This window comes from Columba livia, chromosome 9 (genome assembly GCF_036013475.1).
Source record: "Columba livia isolate bColLiv1 breed racing homer chromosome 9, bColLiv1.pat.W.v2, whole genome shotgun sequence".
Classification (NCBI taxonomy): domain Eukaryota; kingdom Metazoa; phylum Chordata; class Aves; order Columbiformes; family Columbidae; genus Columba; species Columba livia.
In genome coordinates this window covers 17,085,753-17,105,101 of record NC_088610.1, presented here as the reverse complement: position 1 = coordinate 17,105,101, position 19,349 = coordinate 17,085,753, and the positions used below count along the sequence as shown (strand labels likewise).

At 37.8% G+C, this 19,349-nt stretch overlaps 2 protein-coding genes across 3 annotated transcripts in view; one reads left to right on the top strand and one right to left on the bottom strand.

The window, feature by feature from the left end:
* Positions 1-19,349, bottom strand: part of COL4A4 (collagen type IV alpha 4 chain) — a 71,016-nt gene that overhangs the window by 40,507 nt on the left and 11,160 nt on the right. For both annotated transcript variants that reach the window (XR_010474705.1, XM_065074020.1), the window contains 10 exons: positions 10,184-10,318; positions 9,420-9,464; positions 7,799-7,915; positions 4,990-5,058; positions 4,731-4,766; positions 3,889-3,951; positions 3,375-3,410; positions 3,171-3,212; positions 2,145-2,225; positions 13-66 (listed from right to left, as the gene is read on the bottom strand). Coding sequence is in view for 1 of the 2 variants with exons in the window: in XM_065074020.1 (XP_064930092.1) it covers positions 13-66; positions 2,145-2,225; positions 3,171-3,212; positions 3,375-3,410; positions 3,889-3,951; positions 4,731-4,766; positions 4,990-5,058; positions 7,799-7,915; positions 9,420-9,464; positions 10,184-10,318 (678 nt within the window). In the remaining variant the exon portion in view is untranslated. The remainder of the gene's footprint in view (positions 1-12; positions 67-2,144; positions 2,226-3,170; positions 3,213-3,374; positions 3,411-3,888; positions 3,952-4,730; positions 4,767-4,989; positions 5,059-7,798; positions 7,916-9,419; positions 9,465-10,183; positions 10,319-19,349) is intronic.
* COL4A3 (collagen type IV alpha 3 chain) overlaps positions 10,582-19,349 on the top strand; it is an 82,739-nt gene continuing 73,971 nt past the window's right edge. The window contains exons 1-2 of the mRNA XM_065074018.1: positions 10,582-10,609; positions 14,968-15,059. The gene's annotated coding sequence lies outside the window, so the exon portion shown is untranslated. The remainder of the gene's footprint in view (positions 10,610-14,967; positions 15,060-19,349) is intronic.

Sequence of the window (19,349 nt, the reverse complement as noted above, 5' to 3'; positions counted from 1 at the left end):
CACATTACTTACTTTGGGTCCACGTGGCCCTCTGTATCCTGTTACCCCAGGTTGTCCTTTTTGGCCCTACATATACGAGGAAAGTATATTAAATGCAGGACATGCCTATGTGCTGATTAACTTTTTTAAAGTCCTCTTCTGAATTAGAACTGTTAAATAGTATTTTCTTAAGCACTGGAGTTGTTCTTCTGGGTGTACTAAGCAGAAGAAAAACAATTATGTACTGATATTTATTTATGTTACAGAATCACAGAATCGATTGGGTTGGAAAAGACCTCAGAGATCATCGAGTCCAACCCTTGGTCCAACTCTAGTCCGTTTACTAGATCATGGCACTAAGTGCCATGTCCAATCTCAGTTTAAAAACCTCCAGGGACGGCGAGTCCACCACCTCCCTGGGCCATTCCAATGCCTGACCACTCTCTCTGCAAATAATTTCTTTCTAATATCCAGCCTAAATTTCCCCTGGCAGAGTTTAAGCCCATGCCCCCTTGTCCTATTGCTGACTGCCTGGGAGAAGAGACCAATCCCCGCCTGGCTATAACTTCCCTTCAGGTAGTTATAGAGAGTGATGAGGTCACCTCTAAGCCTTCTCTTCTCTAGACTAAACAACCCCAGCTCCCTCAGCCTCTCCCCATAGGTCTTATGTTCAAGTCCCTTCACCAGTCGTATTGCTCTTCTCTGGACCCGCTCCAGCACTTCAATGTCTTTCCTGAACTGAGGGGCCCAGAACTGAACACAATACTCCAGGTGTGGCCTCACCAATGCAGAGTACAGGGGAAGGATCACTTCCCTTGTCCTGCTGACCACGCTATTTTTGATACAGGACAGGATACCGTTGGCCTTCTTGGCCACCTGGGCACACTGTTGGCTCATGTTGAGCTTCCTGTCAATTAGCACCCCCAGGTCCCTTTCTGTCTGACTGCTCTCCAGCCACTCTGCGCCCAGCCTGTAGCGCTGCAGGGGGTTGTTGTGACCAAAGTGCAGCACCCGGCACTTGGCCTTATTGAACTTCATCCCATTGGAATCAGCCCATTTTTCCAGTCTATCCAGATGTTAACACTGTCAAAGCAGCATAATGTCTGTAGAACAAGATAGATGTATCTTTTTACTTGCAGGGGCCTGATAATCAGGGCTCTGTTCCTACAAACATCCATGGCAGTAGGTCTGGGGTTCTTTTGATGGTCTATTTAGTTTTTTGATGCAAGTATTCATATGCATAAATCTACACTTTTGTGCATAGCTCCAATCTGAATGGAATGCGTGGCTGGATACATGGTCAAGATTATGTCATGTGTTGTACAGCAGCCTATGTCACACTTTGAATTAACATGGGGAATTTATAAAAGTTCTTTTGGTCCCTTCCCTTTTCCTCATACACCTGTATATAGAAATCTTTTGCATAATCAAAGACTAAGATCCAATATGTGAAATCTGTTGGTTCCTTGAATTGAGGCTGCAGGGGCTGGCAATGCCAAATCCACCTTTTCATTTGTATATTCAAGCAAATTGGACTTGAAGACATAATGACTCCAATGCAGGACTCTAATGCAATTTTTGTAACTTCTGTTCTTTTTAAACAAGCATTATAATGTTTTAAGGTACACAACTGTGGCTACAGTAGGTGTGATATTGAAAAAGTACAGTAAATAACAGGAACTTACATTAAAAACAGACAACAAAATCACACTTAATTTACATATTAAAAGAGGACTCTATAAGGGTTAGGGTTGATAGTTCAAAACATTACATTGGAGAAATCTCAGAGAGAATAATTGCCAAAGATCTGAAAAATAGAAGAATTAGTGAAGAGCCACAAAAGAGGCTGAATACCAGAGTAACCAGATTTACCTGAGATGCCTGAAATATGATTTACTAATCACAAAAAGTGAATAAAACCAAAGCAAGGGCAGTATGTCCTTTCTGCATCAAGACAGTCTTCCATCAAGGACATGAGCTCAAGTATGCATGGGCTCTCCTCTCCTGAAAGCCTTGGAGGAAGAATGCTGAGCAACGAGAATTCTGCTGAAGCTGAGGGTTTCTTACAGAAAGAAAGGTTGGTCCTATGCCATCCTTGCAAAAATTTCATTAGAGGATTGTACTTGCCAAGTTGAGCACAGTTAAATATGATGAAAAATGAACACCTTTTCTCCTTTGAACAGCTGAGCTCCAGGAGGTCCAACTAACAGCGGTGACCCAGGTGGCCCAGGAAGTCCAACATCACCCTGTGGAAGCCAAAGGAACAGCAGAGAAACATTCTGTTCCACACAGCATTTCAGTGAGACTCAGCATGTTTTCCTGTTGTACTACAACACTACATGTTTCTGTACTCATTGAATATGCACTTGTGCTAATACCTATAGATAAAGGTTTGTACTAAGTTCTGTAACCTTCTCTACTGTCTCCCAGATGAGCAAAGTCACCAATCTTAATCATATCCTATTCTCCTCAATCATTAAAAATAACATTATGGCTAAGGAAATAAATGACAAATCTGTACTCATGGCTTCTGCTCCGAGTCTGCTGTGGAGATACTTACAGGATTGTCAAACCTCATGTGTAAGTAGTCTGTCATGTTCCAGACCAAAGCCTTTGAGCACAAGGCTTTGTGAATGTAAAGATGAAATTATTACTTTGCTGTGGAAAATTATGCTTGTTAGAAACTTGCATGAATTCTAAGAAGTGACAGGACAAATTCATAGAAGAAAAATCAAATATTCCATGTTGGTTCTATAAGCCCTGAGCATGCTAACATGTAGAGACTGGGAGAGAAACTATTACTATGTGCTTGTCCTTTTCTTACACCCTTTCCTTGGCATCTGTTGCTGGATATGGTAAGAGATGAGGTTCAGTGACAGACCCTGTCACTTGGAGGGTACTGTTGTTATTATTTAGGCAGTGTCTGCACAGAAGGTAACAGAATGCTAACATATTGGTTGTTCCTTTTCAAAACCTCCTGTATGTAGCTTACTGAAATAATAACTTCTGCACAGAATTAATTGATTCAATAACTTATGTTATTTCTCCTTTCATTCTAACATGATTAGTGGGAGCACACAGTCACAAATTCATGGCTTCCAGGGAACTCAACAAAACTCTACCATACTTCTAACTCTACAGCAATAATATAATTTAATAATATTTGTTTTCTTTAATAGTTGTTTTCTTACCGGCTCCCCCTTTTGTCCATCCACCCCAATACCTGGATTTCCCTAATTGACAAAAAACATACACAGTGTGAAGAGAATAAAAAAATGCTGATATTAGAATTTAGTCAAGTAACTCTTTTGAAATCTTGGTACCAAATAACCATAAGGAACTTTCCAAATTACTCTGTTATTTCCCTAACAAATTCAGGAAAAGTCATTGCCTACCTGTTCACCTGGCAAACCAGGGTAACCTGGAATACCCTTTAAAAGAGAATGAAGACAAGTTAATATGCCTGATTTAGAGACAGCTTTGCCTTGAAAATTACCTCCTCTTGCCACTAGCATCCAGCAGAATTACCTCTTGGGATGTACCTGTCCTAAAGTGCCATTTACTTCACCTGGTCACTGCTTTCAGGAGGGCTGATCTCTGGCTTCCCACATCCCTTGTCACCCACAGCGTGGCTCAGTGAAAGGGAACAAGGAGAGAGCACTAGCAGCATTCCTCCTTGATCACAGACTGACAGGATGAAATGGGTTCACGCAGGCAAGGGAAGGAATAACATATGCTCCAATTCCTGAACTTCCAAACTCATAAGGTAAGGAAAAATCTCTCTTCTTATAAGCTGCATCAAAAATTATTTCTAGGCTTTGATTCACATTAAGGCAAGTTCAAAAATCGGTAGACCAGAATTCATGCATATCCTGAAAATGCAAGGCTGTGTAACTGCGGTGAGCTTACAGGCAAGCCTGGATGACCTGGGTATCCAGATGGGCCCGTTGTACCTCTTGAGCCTCTAGGTCCCTGGAAAAGATGGCAAAAGGTCTGTTTATGAAAATGCCAATAGCGTACCCTTTTCTCCACAAAACTAGTCTTGTCAAAATGCCTACGTCACTTGGAATCAGTCTGCTGGCCACTGCATTCCACCCATAGCCTGAAGTTTATACCATGCCTGAAACCTCATTGTCACTTGAGCAGCTCAGCGCCAGTTTCTGGATAATACCATACAGATCCTGTACAATGCACAGATATATGTTATTAATGGATTGAAAGAATACTTTGTTGCTAATTGTGGCACAGTGTAGGAACTTGATACAGTTCATCAGTGAATACTTTTTTGAAGGGCATATGAGAAACCCAAAGCCATTTAGAATGTGAGTCAGCAACAAAATTAAACTCTCTCTTCTTCTCATGTGTTTTCACATGTTTTTATGGCCAAAATATGCTTGTGTACCACGTGTTCTTAGGAGATCCACCAGATACCACTGAAGAAGGTGTCACATCTCTACGGATGTTGAATTTCATGGAGAAAATATTCTGCAATGTGAGTACCAGGGTGACAACTGCTCACTGCAAAGCTAATGCAGATGGGTGTAGTGTCTGTTTCTGCTCTTTGTCAGCCAGCATGAACTGGTCATGGGGACAGACTAGAGGGATGAAATGTTTGTTAGACTTTATTCTGGAATTTTGCTATTTAAGGCAGATAGGGAGAAACCCCAATATGTCTCTACTGCACCAAGAAGGAAAATTTGTAAGGTCTTCCAGACAAAAAGGATGTATAGAACCCCACTGAGTGTACTTACGGGCATGCCAGGGGGCCCAGGATCACCTCTGTCTCCCTGTAATAACAGTCATTTAACAAATGAATCAGTACAAGCTTTGTTATGCGTATTTTTTTAACTTTATAGCTTTTAAGATCACAAGCTATCTGTTCCAGTTGTATATTTGCTTTTAATCTTTATTTTGCACCAAGCTGTATTGAACAGCGAGGAGTTATAAGAACAACATTGTTTGCCATACATATTTTCCTACAACATATGTTTTTTTTTCACAGACACTTACTGGAGGTCCTCTTCCAAACTGTGCAACATACACCGAATTTCCTTTTTCTCCTTTCTGTCCTGGATCTCCCTTTAAAGAAAAAAAGTCTTTTAAAACATGATCCACCTATTGATATCCTAAATTTCTATGGAGATTGAATGGGAATTTCTCAGGCTGTCCTAGTGCCCATCATACAGCACTAGGTAACCCACTAGAACCACCATCACTGCATGAGCAATTTGCAGTTCTTTTATCTAACAAGACCCTTAAAAGTAAAATTGCCTTATGTACAGTTGAGGAACAGCTCCTCACAGCTTCTAAACTCCTGCTCTGTTAGATGCTCCATAGCTCTTGGGTAATTCAATATTCTACAGTCTTCACAAGCACTGCCTTTACTGTCAAGTGTATCAATATGCCTACCTTTCTGTCAGTGAGTCAGTGGCTTTAAGAACTAATATTGGCACTCTGCCTTCTCCAAAAGTTCATGCTGTGATTTAGAAGAATCTGCTGTGATTTTGCATATGGTTACAAAGCTGAAAGTATCGACCACGTTATGCACATAATCTTGAACATTTCCATCTATTAGGAAATGCGTTTCACAGTGTGTTAAAAAAAAATATCTGATGCCTAAAGGCCCTGTTTTTTAAAGATTAAGTTCCCACGGTACTTGCTGTGGAGTCCTTTATAAAACTTTGCCGATCTTAGCACCCTCAAAACCTCTAGCTGACTTAGCAGGAACAGATGACTGCTTTTGCAAAATTTAATTGTAGTGCTCAATTGACTGTTGGGAGCATGGTATGTACATATCTGAAGAACAGATATATTAAGGCATTATTTCTGAAGTTTTTTCATTTGAAATCCAAATGTACTGTACATAATTTAACTGAATCCTATAACTACTTAACTACTGCTTTCCATAAAATGGGATACTATTTTTCACAGAATTTAACCACTTTAAAACTGTACTGATTTCCTGATATGATAGTGCCTGTTCAAATCCTGAAGTCAGAATGAAACAGGGAAAGTACTTATCCCTGGAATGGTACAGTAAAAAAAACAGTTACAGCTGCCTGCAGCTGGATATAGCTACAGTAGACAGGATGCAGATTACAGGTCAAACAACAGCTGCTAGGGAACACATTAAACATATCAAAAGTTACATTTGTCTTTAGTTACTTTACATGTGATCTCTTGTGTAACAAAACATCTTTATTAGATTCAGTTTACTACCTTCTGCATGACTTAGGTAAGGGCTTGCATATAGAAACTGCTTCCTTTTCCAACTTATTGGTGAGGTAAATGTACAGATTCTACAAGGTAACAGAAGTAAAGCTGATAAATATGTACATAGTGTTAAATAAAATTATACGGCACAACGTTATAAATAAGAATAACACAAAAATGTTAGCTGTAATATATAGTCAAGTTGGTTCTTGTTGCCACAAATGGATTTAAAAATAGACAATCTGCATAGAGGGGTTGGAATAGCATTCTTGTACACAAGCAAACATGGTTACTATGTCTTGTTTTTCTGGGTAGCTAAATTAATTTGCACTGGAATTTTAGTGTGCATATCCAAGGCTACATGCCTATTGTGTTTCTCGTTCTTTGTAGGTTGCAAATGCTTTTCCAGGCCTGTCAAAGAGCATGCTCCTGGAACTGGGAGGCTTTATGCTGTAATTTGTCCCATGTCTTATTTTTCCTTTATGTCATTTGGCCAATTATAAAAGGCAAAACTCAATTTTTAAAGCTATAATAAGAAAGAAAATATAGGTAAAATTAGAGTTTGAGCAGAAGTCATTTTCCCATTTGGAGATTTAATGGGTTACTTTCACGGGTATAACAAATGAGGTTATTTTCAAGTTTTTTCTCAGGTTGTGTATTTCATGGAATTTATTACAAGTCCAAGACTAAAATGGTATGTTTTTTCCAATTGCTATACTTTGATAACATCTTTTCACTTTGGCACCCACTGCACATTTTTTTATTCCCTATGTCTGAATCAGCATCGTATTTAGCTCCTACTAAACACACTTGACTTTTCACGTAAATTGCAGTTGTTTTTATTGTTTTATTTAGAAAATTTCAGGGAAGCTCTCAGACCAACTAATCAGCTATTAGTCATTCAGAACTAAAACTTGTTTCCACAAGAAGTCAAAGACTGGGGACTAGATCCATTCAGCAAAATTTATTTGGAGCTACAGTAAGTTATATCCCTTACTGCTGTGAATCTGTGTTTTATCCTCATTAGAAAAGCACTGCTAATATAACTATTTAAACAATTTCAAAATGCTTTCCATTTTAATAGCAAAAGTAAACAATATTAAAGTCCTAATTTTAGATCTACTAATACACTTGTGTGATCAACCACTAAAAATCTTCAAGTGTTTAAGGACTTAGACTTGTTGAAGCTTCCACTTATTGCCAATTCATCTCAGGCATGTCCCTGCTATTAAGGCTTTTAAGAAATTTCAAGTATTGATAAATGGTATAATGGTTTCAAGCTACTCCTTCTCAGCTGTATTTCCATGAAATTGTATTATTTTGGTGTGGTTACGTACTAGGGAAACAAAGCAGAATTTAAATATCAAGGTAGACACGTATCCTTTAAGGACACAGGAACTTATTTGACATTCAAGCTTAAAGTTAATCTGTTAAGGCACCAAATGTCCTTCACTCCCATTAACCTTAGTAAGAATGCCTGGAAATTCATTGAGCATTGTAAAGCTAGTGCCATAGTCTAAAACTCCTTTCATTTTAAGCACTGTCAGCTTGAAAGGGAAATGCACACATAGAGTATTCACAGAGAGTAGGAATGCCTTTCACGTACGTAAGGACCTCTTGGTCCAAAGTAACCGTTTTCGCCTGGAAATCCTGGATCTCCTCTTGAGCCATTGCAGCCGTCTAAACCACGCAGGCCCCTGGGTCCTTCACCTCCTGGTAATCCCTGAGAGACAGTTGGATATTTATTAGAGATACACCACCGTGAATAGGAAATTACTTTTTAAATTAACAGAACAGTTCTGAAACAAATACCTCAGATCTGAAATGGAGGACATCTCACAGTGGTCCATGCTTCACAGTCTTTGCATTAGAAATGTTTTCTATTGTGATCAATAGAATGTTTTTCATGTATAAAAAAATGATACAAGTATTTTATATCTTGTTCTTTGCACAGCAAACATAGCAGGACAGCACTGGTTAAGAGGCCCGTACTAGACTCTCACTTGAGTCAAAAAATAATGTGCTGTCTTCTCAGAGAAACTCAAGAACTGAGGAACTGATTTTCTAATCAAGCAAGAATTAACCAGTGTCCAGATAGGGGTTAGTTCTACTGCAAATTAGACACTAGGCAATAGAAACAGTGAGATTTCCCTTGGAATGATCTTTTCATTAAAGGAAAAAATATTTTCACAGAATTAATCTTTTTGACACAATTTTTTTGAGGGGTTCTGAAAAATCATCAGGAAAGCATGCTGGCCATTTGCCTGAAATTTTATCTTCTTCCTATCTTTAAGGTTCTTCATCCTAATTTGTTGACACTATATTTTAATTAACATTTTTCATCTAAAGAATATACATTTCTTGGGAGCACTTTTTTGTTCTAAATTCTGGTCTTGTGTCATCTACATTACACAGACACTCTGGCAACAATCCCATTGTCAAGTGTGGACAGCTGACCAGCAGATGCTAAGACTCCCACTCAATTTCTGGTTCTGTTTTCACTTTAAAAATTCAACAATTCAACTTTGTTTGATCCATAAGAAACTAATAAGAGCATAGGAATTCAGTTCTAATAAACAGCATTTTTCAAAATACTGTATCTAAGACATACTATCTTTCTTTTACCACACACACTTCCACACTGAAGAAGACATTCAGAAAAATATATAATCACTCTCAGGCTTATAACAGTATTTTTAGGGACTCAGTTTCCTTCTTCAGTCCCTATTCAGGTTAAAATTACTGGACTCAGTGTCTGCAAAAGGATTACAGGCAAAAATTTGAATATTTGAACAGAAAACAGTACGTCATTTGAGATACTTTCAGAGATGTTAATAATGCAGCAAACAGACTACAGCCTACTATAGAGCCGGAGAAAATAAAGTCATTCTTTTTAAACCTAGCAGTAACACTTGCTATGTGGATATGGGCTAGTCTCCACCTTTAATGCCCCACTGAAAATGGGGCACATCTGCCCTACCTTCAATGCACCACAATGAAAATTATGCACTTACCTCACTGGGATTTTGTGGAGTTTATCAGTAGTAAACACAGTTGAAGTTAGCCTGGCTATTTTACATTTTTGCAAAACATTTAATTCTGTAGGTGATGTGATATCAATAGGCGTAAAGCAAAACAATGTATTAAGTGTATTATTCTATTAGGGGACTTGGTATGACTTTATAGAAAATGTAATTTTTCTAAAGCAATATTTATTCAATACTTACAGGAACACCATCTAAACCAGGAAATCCTGGGACTCCCGTTGGGCCCTAAAAATATGTGACACGAAAAAACAGAGTTGCTGAAGTCATTAAATCTTAAAAAGAATGAAAACCAAGAATATGTGATACTATATAGCAAGAAACAAAAACCAGCATTGTTTGAAATATGAATCAAAAGCTGTAGTTGCCAGAAATAAATATCTGAAAAAAATTATATGGGCTTAGCAGGAGACTAGTGCCAATAGCCAGCCATGCAACAGATGGTACAATACAGGACAAATGTCTAAGTCTCATATGCGTTTGTTCTCCAAAGATTATAAAATTACAGAGAAAGAGAAGTTGCCTGTAACTTATAAAATTAAACCCATTGGTAATTTCTCAGCCCTGCTCCTGTTTTGATAATAATACCAGCAGCATGATTTCTATTTACAGAACTTCAGGTGTTCTAGATACTGGCATTAGTGATTTCAGTCATCCACTGAAATCAGTGGAATTAGACCATTAAAACTAACATAAAGTACCAAGAGCCAAGCACAGGGATTGTACGGCTATGGAAGATATGGACCTGAACTGCAATTTATACTCTCTAACTGGTAACAAAATTCTGTTTAGTATACAGCACTTTTAAAAGGACCATACTGCTCCTTCCAGCTCCACATTACTCACACAGTAAAAGCTTTTTGATCATTTAGGTTCAGCTTTACTTGCCAATATTTAACATTACATACTGTATACACCTAAAAGAACTGTCTGTGGTGTTTTCTTACCTTATCACCTTTTTCTCCAGCTGGTCCAGGCTGCCCATTCTCACCTCTTTGTCCTTTTTCCCCTGGCAGACCAGCTGGTCCTGTAGATCCCAAGGACCCAATTGGACCTTGAGCTCCCAGCTCACCAGGCTGACCCTGAAAAGAGTCCAAAGAAGTGAATGACTACTGCTGTAGACCTCACAGCAGGCAGCATTTGGAGATGACTGTATGGATAAAATAGGGCTTACAATGTATACATACTCATGACTCAAACCAGCTTGCTGTACAGCTTGCAGATCTGTTTTATGCATTAGATGCTACAAGAACACAACTTTTATATGTAACTACTTGCTCAAAGTGATAATTTCTTTTTACTTTCATCAGGTGTCCAGAACCACCTTTCTGAGTTGCCTGGGATAAATTGCAAGTCTTGCTGATGCTACCAATGTAAGTAACACACCTTCTACAAGCATAAGACTTGTATTTTTGCCACCAGAGAAGTGATGTATCATTTTTCCACAAAGGGTGTTTGTACATAATTAGAACAAATCAACAGACTTCCCTCTTTCATTTAAGTTACACTATCTGCTAATTATCTTAAGTTTTTCTGTCTTACATCATCATTCTCAAATGTAAATGCCTTATTTAAAAGTTGTGAAGTTTCCTGCAGTAAAAAATGATAGTTATTAGTCAACATATTTACAGAATGTTTAAGCTTCAATAGATTGTGTTAAAATGGTTTAGGAGATTGCAGAATGTCATTTATCTACAAATAGTTCTAAATTGAGTATCTGTACCTAAAGTTCCATACAGAGCATCTCTATGTTTTTCTACTAACTTTTGCAAGCTAACATATAATCTCCTGAAGTAAAATTACTTCCCATGCCAACTGGATTTTTCAGTCTATAGCAGTGATGTGGAGTTATTTTGGATTTATTGTAGTTTTTGTTTTGTGCTACTAAACAACTATTGTTGTGTATTCAAAGGGCTGTAAAAAGCAAGCTTTCTAAGCAGACTTCACATGTGATCTGTCTCCACTTTCACCCTACAAAATCTACGTATTTACAGGTCTTCATTTCTCTTACTCATCTTTTTCATTCTGTATCATTACCTTTGTTTAGCTGTAACTTTTTTTTTTGTTTCCCAACTGAAGAGTGTTTTGCCCTCTTTTCAGAATTCATCAATTATACCACATTTTAAAAAGAAAGCAAAACGAAGCCCCATGCATTCCCAAGAAGGGCATATGGCTCTAAGACCACTTGAGGGCAGTGAAGGATATGTCACTACTATCTCCATTCACAGAAATGACAGACCATACCTTAATTTCCATGAATGGACTGAAGGAAAACAAAATGACAAAAATCAAAGTGATTGTAGGCAGCTCTGTTAGCTTTAGGAGCCAAATTATGTTGAAGCAACAGAGCTGAATTGCTTGTTTCTCAGTGTAAACACTTCAATAGACTGAATCTGTCTGAACAAAATCTTACCTTGTGAATTGTAAGTAGGGACCTAAACCTCTCTTTATTTACTCTCCATCTTTTCAAATGTCAATAAAATCAGTGTGATGTGACAGTTGGACACGAAGTGAAGAAATGTATGGTATGCATCATTCAATCAAATTAGTAAGGAAACAAGAATAAAAAAAAAGGTAACTTATTACATGCTTACAATAGGAACATACTATAGCCTTACACTGTACTGGAAGCAGGACTGGATCACCACTGGCCCTGAAGCTATGAACAAGAATTTAGTCAAGAGACTAGGAAAATAAGTCCTACGCTCACAAATAAGGACTACCTGAAAAAGTATCCTCATACACCTCATGTTCCATTTCTCTTTACTGGCTCCTCTCACTTAAACCTTGATCCTGCTTCCAGTGATGCCACTGGCAAATATTCCAGGGAGGAATCAGCATGTTATCTTCAGCAACAGTTACAATTTTTTTGATACCATAATTTGAGCAGTGTAAAATATTATGCTAATTAAGGGATACTAGAATTAAAATGTGCTGATTCTGCATCCTTATTAACAATGAATGGACAGTCAGGATTCTGCATGTTTGAGTATTTGCTTGCCTGACCAATTGCAGCCTGCCTGTTGGCAGTGCCTTCCACATCCTCTGTTGTAAAACTGAATTTATTCATTAAAGTAGTCTTAAAGAAGCTCTTACACCCTCTAAATACCTGATTAAAAAAACATGCAAAATGCAACATTCATCCACATGAAAAAAAGCATAAGGTATTTCTCACTAATGCTCTAATGCCTTTGTTTTAGCAATGCATTTTGTTGACAACAAATTTCTGCAGCAACTTTAATATTTTTAATTCATCTTGTATATGCTCTGCATTCCAGAGTTGAAAAAGAAAATTGTTGAATCATGTTATATCCTTCGGACAGCTGAAGAAACATGATATTGACAGTACGCAAAAAAAAAGCTGAGACACTGTTTGAATTGTATAGTAATTAATTATCCATCATATTTGACCAATAACCACTTCTAGGACATGTAGTCCTTTAGGTTGACAAAATGTCTTCGTTAGTTGCTACCCTGTGAATTTAATTGACACCACAGTTTATGTCTTCAGTAGGAGGTAGTGAAGTCATAAAACAGAGTCACTGAATCCAGAATTCACAATAGGTTTGACAGCTGATACAACTTTAGCATGCCATGTGAAGCTGGTGGATTGTCTCTCTTTCTTTCAGCTCACAGACTGATAATGACTGGGAGCTTTGTTAAGACCAAACTGATACCATCTCATAACATCTATTATCACATCTATTATTTGTGCCCATCCAATGTGACTACCACAGCATTACAGTCTCAGGACAGCTGTACAAATAAAGAGGATGAAGGTAGTCATGCTCATGTGGAAATGACAAATTAGCTCAGTTAAAATGAACAGAATATTATGCCTGCTCTGCCATCTGATGCCAATAAATTCCTTTAGGATTTCAATGCCTTGCTAATTGTCTAGGTCAGGAACTACCCATGCCAAGACTATGGTCTGTTATTCTAGCATATCCTGGGCTTGACCTGCAGTAAGAAACTGACTTTTGACAAAACAAGACTATATTTTTAAAAATTAAGTATGTTTCCTAAGACTGCAAATATTTCAGGCTCATGCAGCAAAGCATTTAATGGTTTGGACAAGGCAATGCCAAGGTTATTCAGAATTACATTTTTTGGTTGCCTGAGACATGAAAGAACACCTGATTTTTAGAGTGCCCCAAACACTTAGTTGTCTGAAAGCACAATGTTTTAAAGGAGTCTTTATTAGAAATCAAAATAACTGGTTCATGCTATTAGAGTGAATTCTGTCTTGCTTCTCATTATGAATGAAGTCAAAAGAAGTCCAGTTTCTGCGTTCAGTTAGGGCAGTACCCTATGTTACAGGCAGTGTGAATGTATCAGTAAGATGTGAAATCCCATTTACCTTCTGTTCACGTAATCAAAAATGAACATGCCCAGCAACTCCACAGAATCAGATTGTAGGGAAATAATATAGAAACCTTTTCCATGCTGCGCTAGACTCTGGTTTGTAACCAGTCTTTCTCATTTTACCAGGACAGAGAAAGGGAGGAAAGTAGAGCAGTTTGGGGGCAAGAGAGGAGTGCACACAAAGGCATGTGCAGACAGATGGGTTTTTCTGGTGATTTGCTTAGTGAGGTGGGACCATCTACTGCTACTCTAAGCTCCACCCTTGTCCTCTTCACTTTACAAGAACAGGTCTATTACACAGCAAAACCACAGCTCCCAGGGCCTGTAGGGGCGTCTGTTCTGAGAAGGTTCCACTCCAGCATTGTAACTGTGTGGGACTGGGACCAAAACTATTTCCAGTGTAAGTCATGGCTCCAAAACAAACCTCCTAAATATTAATTTTATCAAGATGAGATAAATTGAAGAAAGCACACAACTTGGCATTAAATCCACTCTCTGGTCCTCAATAGAACAATTTTTCTGTGACTGTCAGTTAAATAGTGAGTAAGGGTCAGACGAGTACATGGCATGTACTTCATTCTCAGTTTCTTCAGAAACAGCAGATCGCATAACAACTTCTTAGTATTAGACAATTTATTTTTTTATAGTGAGATTTTGAGCTGATTAAATGCAATAGTGACTCTTAGTGCTTGACTTCTCTCAGCATCTGGATCATGCTGCAAGCTACCAGAAAATTCTGTGCTCTTCTATCACATTTGTCAATGATCTAATATGCTACAGGAACATAGTATCTGATGATGCAGCTTCGTGTTCACAGTGGTACTTCACTGAAGCACAACAAATCACAGTGAAGTGCTGAAAACGTTTTTCACAGTGTACTTTTTGTGTTTTAACCCTGTGCAACCTTGAAAAGTATTCAATAAGCCAGTGGGTGTCACTATTGTGTTAAACACTGAACAAGACAGAATTTGGCACAGAAACTCTTAAGAAACATTGCTAACGGCTGAAAGCAGAGAGCTGCAAAGAGCATTTTAGACCACAAATAATTAACATCATATTAGCTAATAAAATAAAATTAACTTCTGCTCCAATTAATTTCATTGAAACAAGTCACTGATTGGCAATTTCTGGACGATTCAAATCTATGAAAAGGAATGATTTTGTAGAATTTTGTCTTGCCTGATGTGGCACAGCTTGCTGATCTGCAGCAACTGAGAAAATCACTATTTTTAGTATGGTGGGAAAGGGGAACCAGGAGTATTAAGGAAAGAAAGATGATCAAGAACAAAAGGAGGGATAATTTGATAAAATAAGAATTTCTGAAAAATTTGGGAACATGTCTAATATGAAAAATGCTAATTTACAGATGCTGTAGCTGGACATCGTATATGAAGAACAGCCTCAAAGACACCTTACGGTGAGGAGAATGGAGTGATCCTGTTCCTATTCTACATTCTGGTAAGCAGGCTCCATTCCCTACCAGTTCAAATCCTAACTGCTGGAACCAGAGAACTGCCTACTGTTCTGCCTAGTTATAAAAAAAAAATGTGGTCTGCTTCAGATATAAATCTCGGGGGTCTCATTTCTCTAGTCTGTTTTTCTGATTCTCAGTGAACATAAGTGAAATGCAACAGATATATTACAGAAATGGATAGCCAGTCTTGAGAATCTTCTATTTTAAAACTGCATCATAGCTAATTTACAGATGCTGTAACAGATGTACAGATGCAGGGAAAAGAGATCAAGTATGAGGCAAACAGTGGGAGAGATCTGGGTTTCCTCAGATGCCAGTGTGTGTACATCTCTGACAGTGGATTCAACTAAGCACATGTATTTGAGATCAAATAGATGGAGTCCACATATTCATGTCCTGAGTGTGCAGCTCTAAAATATAAATAAAAGTACTGGATATTCTGTGTGAATGACAGGCTGCCATTGCATACTGATATGTAAAAAAGTGTGATTTAATAAATGCCTCTTACTCCCCAGAACAGACAGAATTTGCAGTTTCCCAGTTAGAGAGTCTTAAATATGTTTACACTATGCTGTAAATTGGACTCAACCCACATGATCTACTAGGGAGATGTGACCACCCACAAGATCTATTAGGGAGATGTTACAAGAGAAGTGGTGCCAGAAAACAGAGCTACTGTACAATTAAATTTCACTGTTATTATTCCACTGCCCTGAAGTATACAGCAGCTGACTTTCTAACTTACTGGTGACAACCAACTGACTTAGTATCTCTTTTGAATGCTTACTCCTTACACCTCATATGCCAGAAAATGGCAGATCCTCCCTCTTGGACTTCTGTTTGCTAGGTTTTCTCCCACACCAGTATGAAAATAGGCCACTCGACTCATCTGCAAAAGAGTGAACATCAGTCTTGCTGAGTTATATTTATTATTCACTTTGCTCCAGGCATTTCACATGATCTCATAGAAGCTAGATCAGGTTGGGTCATGAATAGTCGCTTGCTTTCTAAATCTACTTAACGCTATAAACAAAGCCAAAGGAATTGAATAGGATCAAACTCTGGGGTCGGCACAGGACAGGTTTACAATCGGCCAGTGCTAACCACAAACAATTTTTTAACTATCTAAATTCTGTTAGAGCAGCCAGAATTTTTGGAGGCCTCTGACACAACACTGCAGGAGTTATCAAGGAAACAACTTCCCAAGTTAGAGAAAGAGGGGGAAATGAAGGAAAGCTTTCACTGTCTGTTTGACATAGCAGGAGGAAAGGGGAGAGGGGAAATTCAAAGCAATGAAGTTGCTGTGTGCCTTTAGTTGAAAACATTAACTGCTACTGCCTCCTGGAAGACCACATATCTTGACTGGGAAAGAAGAGGTGAGAGAGAGTCTCAGTTGTTCTGGGCTGGCACCAAGAATCATGTAGAACGCTTACTGGTATATTTACTTTCTCTAATGACTTTCTCCTGTCATTTATCTGTTCTGTAGTTCTTAAGTGAGTATGTATAGTAGCACACAGTATGAGCAAAGAGATTTAACAGCACAGTTTAGTGGTCCTTTGGAAGAAAGGGTCCTTTTGAGTTATGACATAAAAACAAGAGATAAATAGTATAACGTAAAACTAATTTCAACAAGGCTGTAATCCAAATTAAACAGAAGCTGAACTTTCATTGTGATGTGGACAACTGTAATGATATCAGAATGGGATATACTACTAGCAATACTGACCAGAATGTTTTTCAGTGATTTCTTACTAATGAATAGTAGTGCAACTCTGTTTATAGCACAGAGTCATCTAAGGTTGAGAAACATAAAAATCAACAGGTACACAAGCTCTTCTAAAACCCCATATAGCAACCAATGCATAAGTATACTAGTATCATATACATATTAAATAAAAGTTCAGCTAATTGCTTCTACTTTTCTTCCAGCTTACTCAGTTTCAATACATTCAAGCATGGCCATGGCAGTTTCCTTTTTTTACTCCCATGGTCATCTTTTCTGTAGCTAAAACCTCAGTGATCTTGTCCACTTACAATGAAGAAGGCTTTCTATGTTGACATTCAAAAGATTTTCAGATGGGCAACTATAAGAAAAAGTCTTAATTCCCATTGTGTTCACAGTCACCTGCACAGTTTTCTTACACTGTCCTGGTAACCACAGCTTTAACTAATCATACTTAAACTGCGTTCAGAAAAATAGATAGGAAGAAAGGTCATTATGCCAAAGACAGTAGGGCAAGACTGGAGGTCTTCCTTTCCTATGGAAACTTCAGAGTACACCACACTCCTGACAGCCATTCTACTTAACTCACAAACCTCAATATTATTTAGGAGTTTAATTTTAGGTTCTATTCTCTTATTACCCTATTTTTTTTACTATTTTAGTGGAGAGACATTGAGGGCTACGGTTATGTCATACACAGCTTACAATGTTTTTAGTTTTACAAAATGTAAACTCACTTATGATTGGTAACTACGAATAAACAAAGCTGATTTATTTCAGCTCTAAGACTTCTGTTCTACCTTAACTTTAGCAGAAATCTTTGTTACAGATTGATTATGAGTCCACTCCAAACATAGAAATAACCTGTTTGTTCACTTTACTAGCTAAATTCCAGTGAGCAATGCTTTTACTGAAACTCAAAAAAAAATCTGTAAAATGGCAATGTCATCAAATACCTGTCATAGTGGTTTATGTGTCAACAAAAAATCCCTCAAATGGAACTAGCAACAATATTTTCCTCACAATCTCCTGACAAAGTGAAACCCTTATCAGATTGGCACACCTTGACTTTGAAACTATAAAACTGCTGTTTTATCAGCAGACAGATATTCTGAGTTCTCTAAAAATCTCATTTTCATTAGTGTGTGGAGAATGATCTAGGAAAATCACCACTAGCAATGTGTGAAACAAACTGCTAGGTTCTTACTCAGATGTCAAACTATCACTTGTAAGTTGGACCTATGATATCTGTCTAGCACAAACTCTACAATATGACACAATGACCACCTTTCCTATGGATAATAATTCCTGTGCCTTCCACCAGATGTACTACAAATAATACACTTTGCCAAATAGCTTCTCCCCCAGTGCACTTTTTAGGGGAGATAAAAGTTAACAGAAACTTTCAGTTGAAACTGGAACTCTCTCTGAAAGTACTCAGCCAACACCAGGATTCAGAATAACATACAAATGGTCATGTTCCAGCTAGTCTAATGACGGATTTGGTTGCAGTTCTTGGAAGAGTTTGAATAACATGTTTAATCAATTCATAATAGGTCTGACCTTGTGTGTTTCTAATGTAATGATACCTCAGCAGTACAATGACGAGACAACTTGCCCTTGCTCCCCTGTAAGTCTTAGATTACCACATTCAGTGGAAGATCATGAAGGGAATACCCCACATTTGACTTCCTTTGGTAAAACAGATTAAAAAATAAACAACAACAAAAAATAAAAAGATAGGTGGACTAGTCTACGTATATAAATGTAACTCACTAAATTTACTGATATAGCTCACTCAGATGCTGTCTTATTCAGGCTCTGCAAAAGCCCCTGATTACTGCCGTTGGTTTAACTTTGAGCACTGCTGTAAGGTTGGATTTCCAGCTGGTCTGGGTGAGATTATTATTCCATTGCCTTTTGCCAGCAAGTACGTGTATTTTCTAGAATCTTTTTGTGCTCTCAGCAAATGTTTACTGAGGTAGCCAGCTCATCCTTAATTTTGACAGCTAGCCTGTGCTAAACAGTGAAAAAGGAAAAAATACGGTGCTAGACAATCAAATTGATACTGTTGCCCTTATCTCAGCTTCTTTACAGAGATGGACTATTTAATAAACTGTACACTTCTGGAATTTTAGGCTTGCATACTATATACTGCCAGAGGTTTCCAATGATCATTTACTTCTTGCACTTTAAAGACAGGATTGAGGAAACCCTGAGTAACAAGCCTGGGAGTAGGATTCAGACAGAAAAGTAGATAAAGCAGATGTTTTGCATTCTAGGAAGCTAACAATAAGATAAACAAATCTTTTATTTTGTTATGGGTAGTCTCCACAAATGCTAAGAAAGCAAAGTTAGTGTGTCAGAGTGTAAAGACAGAACACAGAAAAATTTAGAAATCAAGAGGATTGTAGGATGAAAAAGGATTAAGTAATCCTATAGAAAATAATTCATCACCACACATTAGTACAGAAAATATTTGCAATCTATCTGAAATGGTGTGTAATTAAGCCATATTTCATGTACAGTCTGATAAGTATTTGTATTTCTT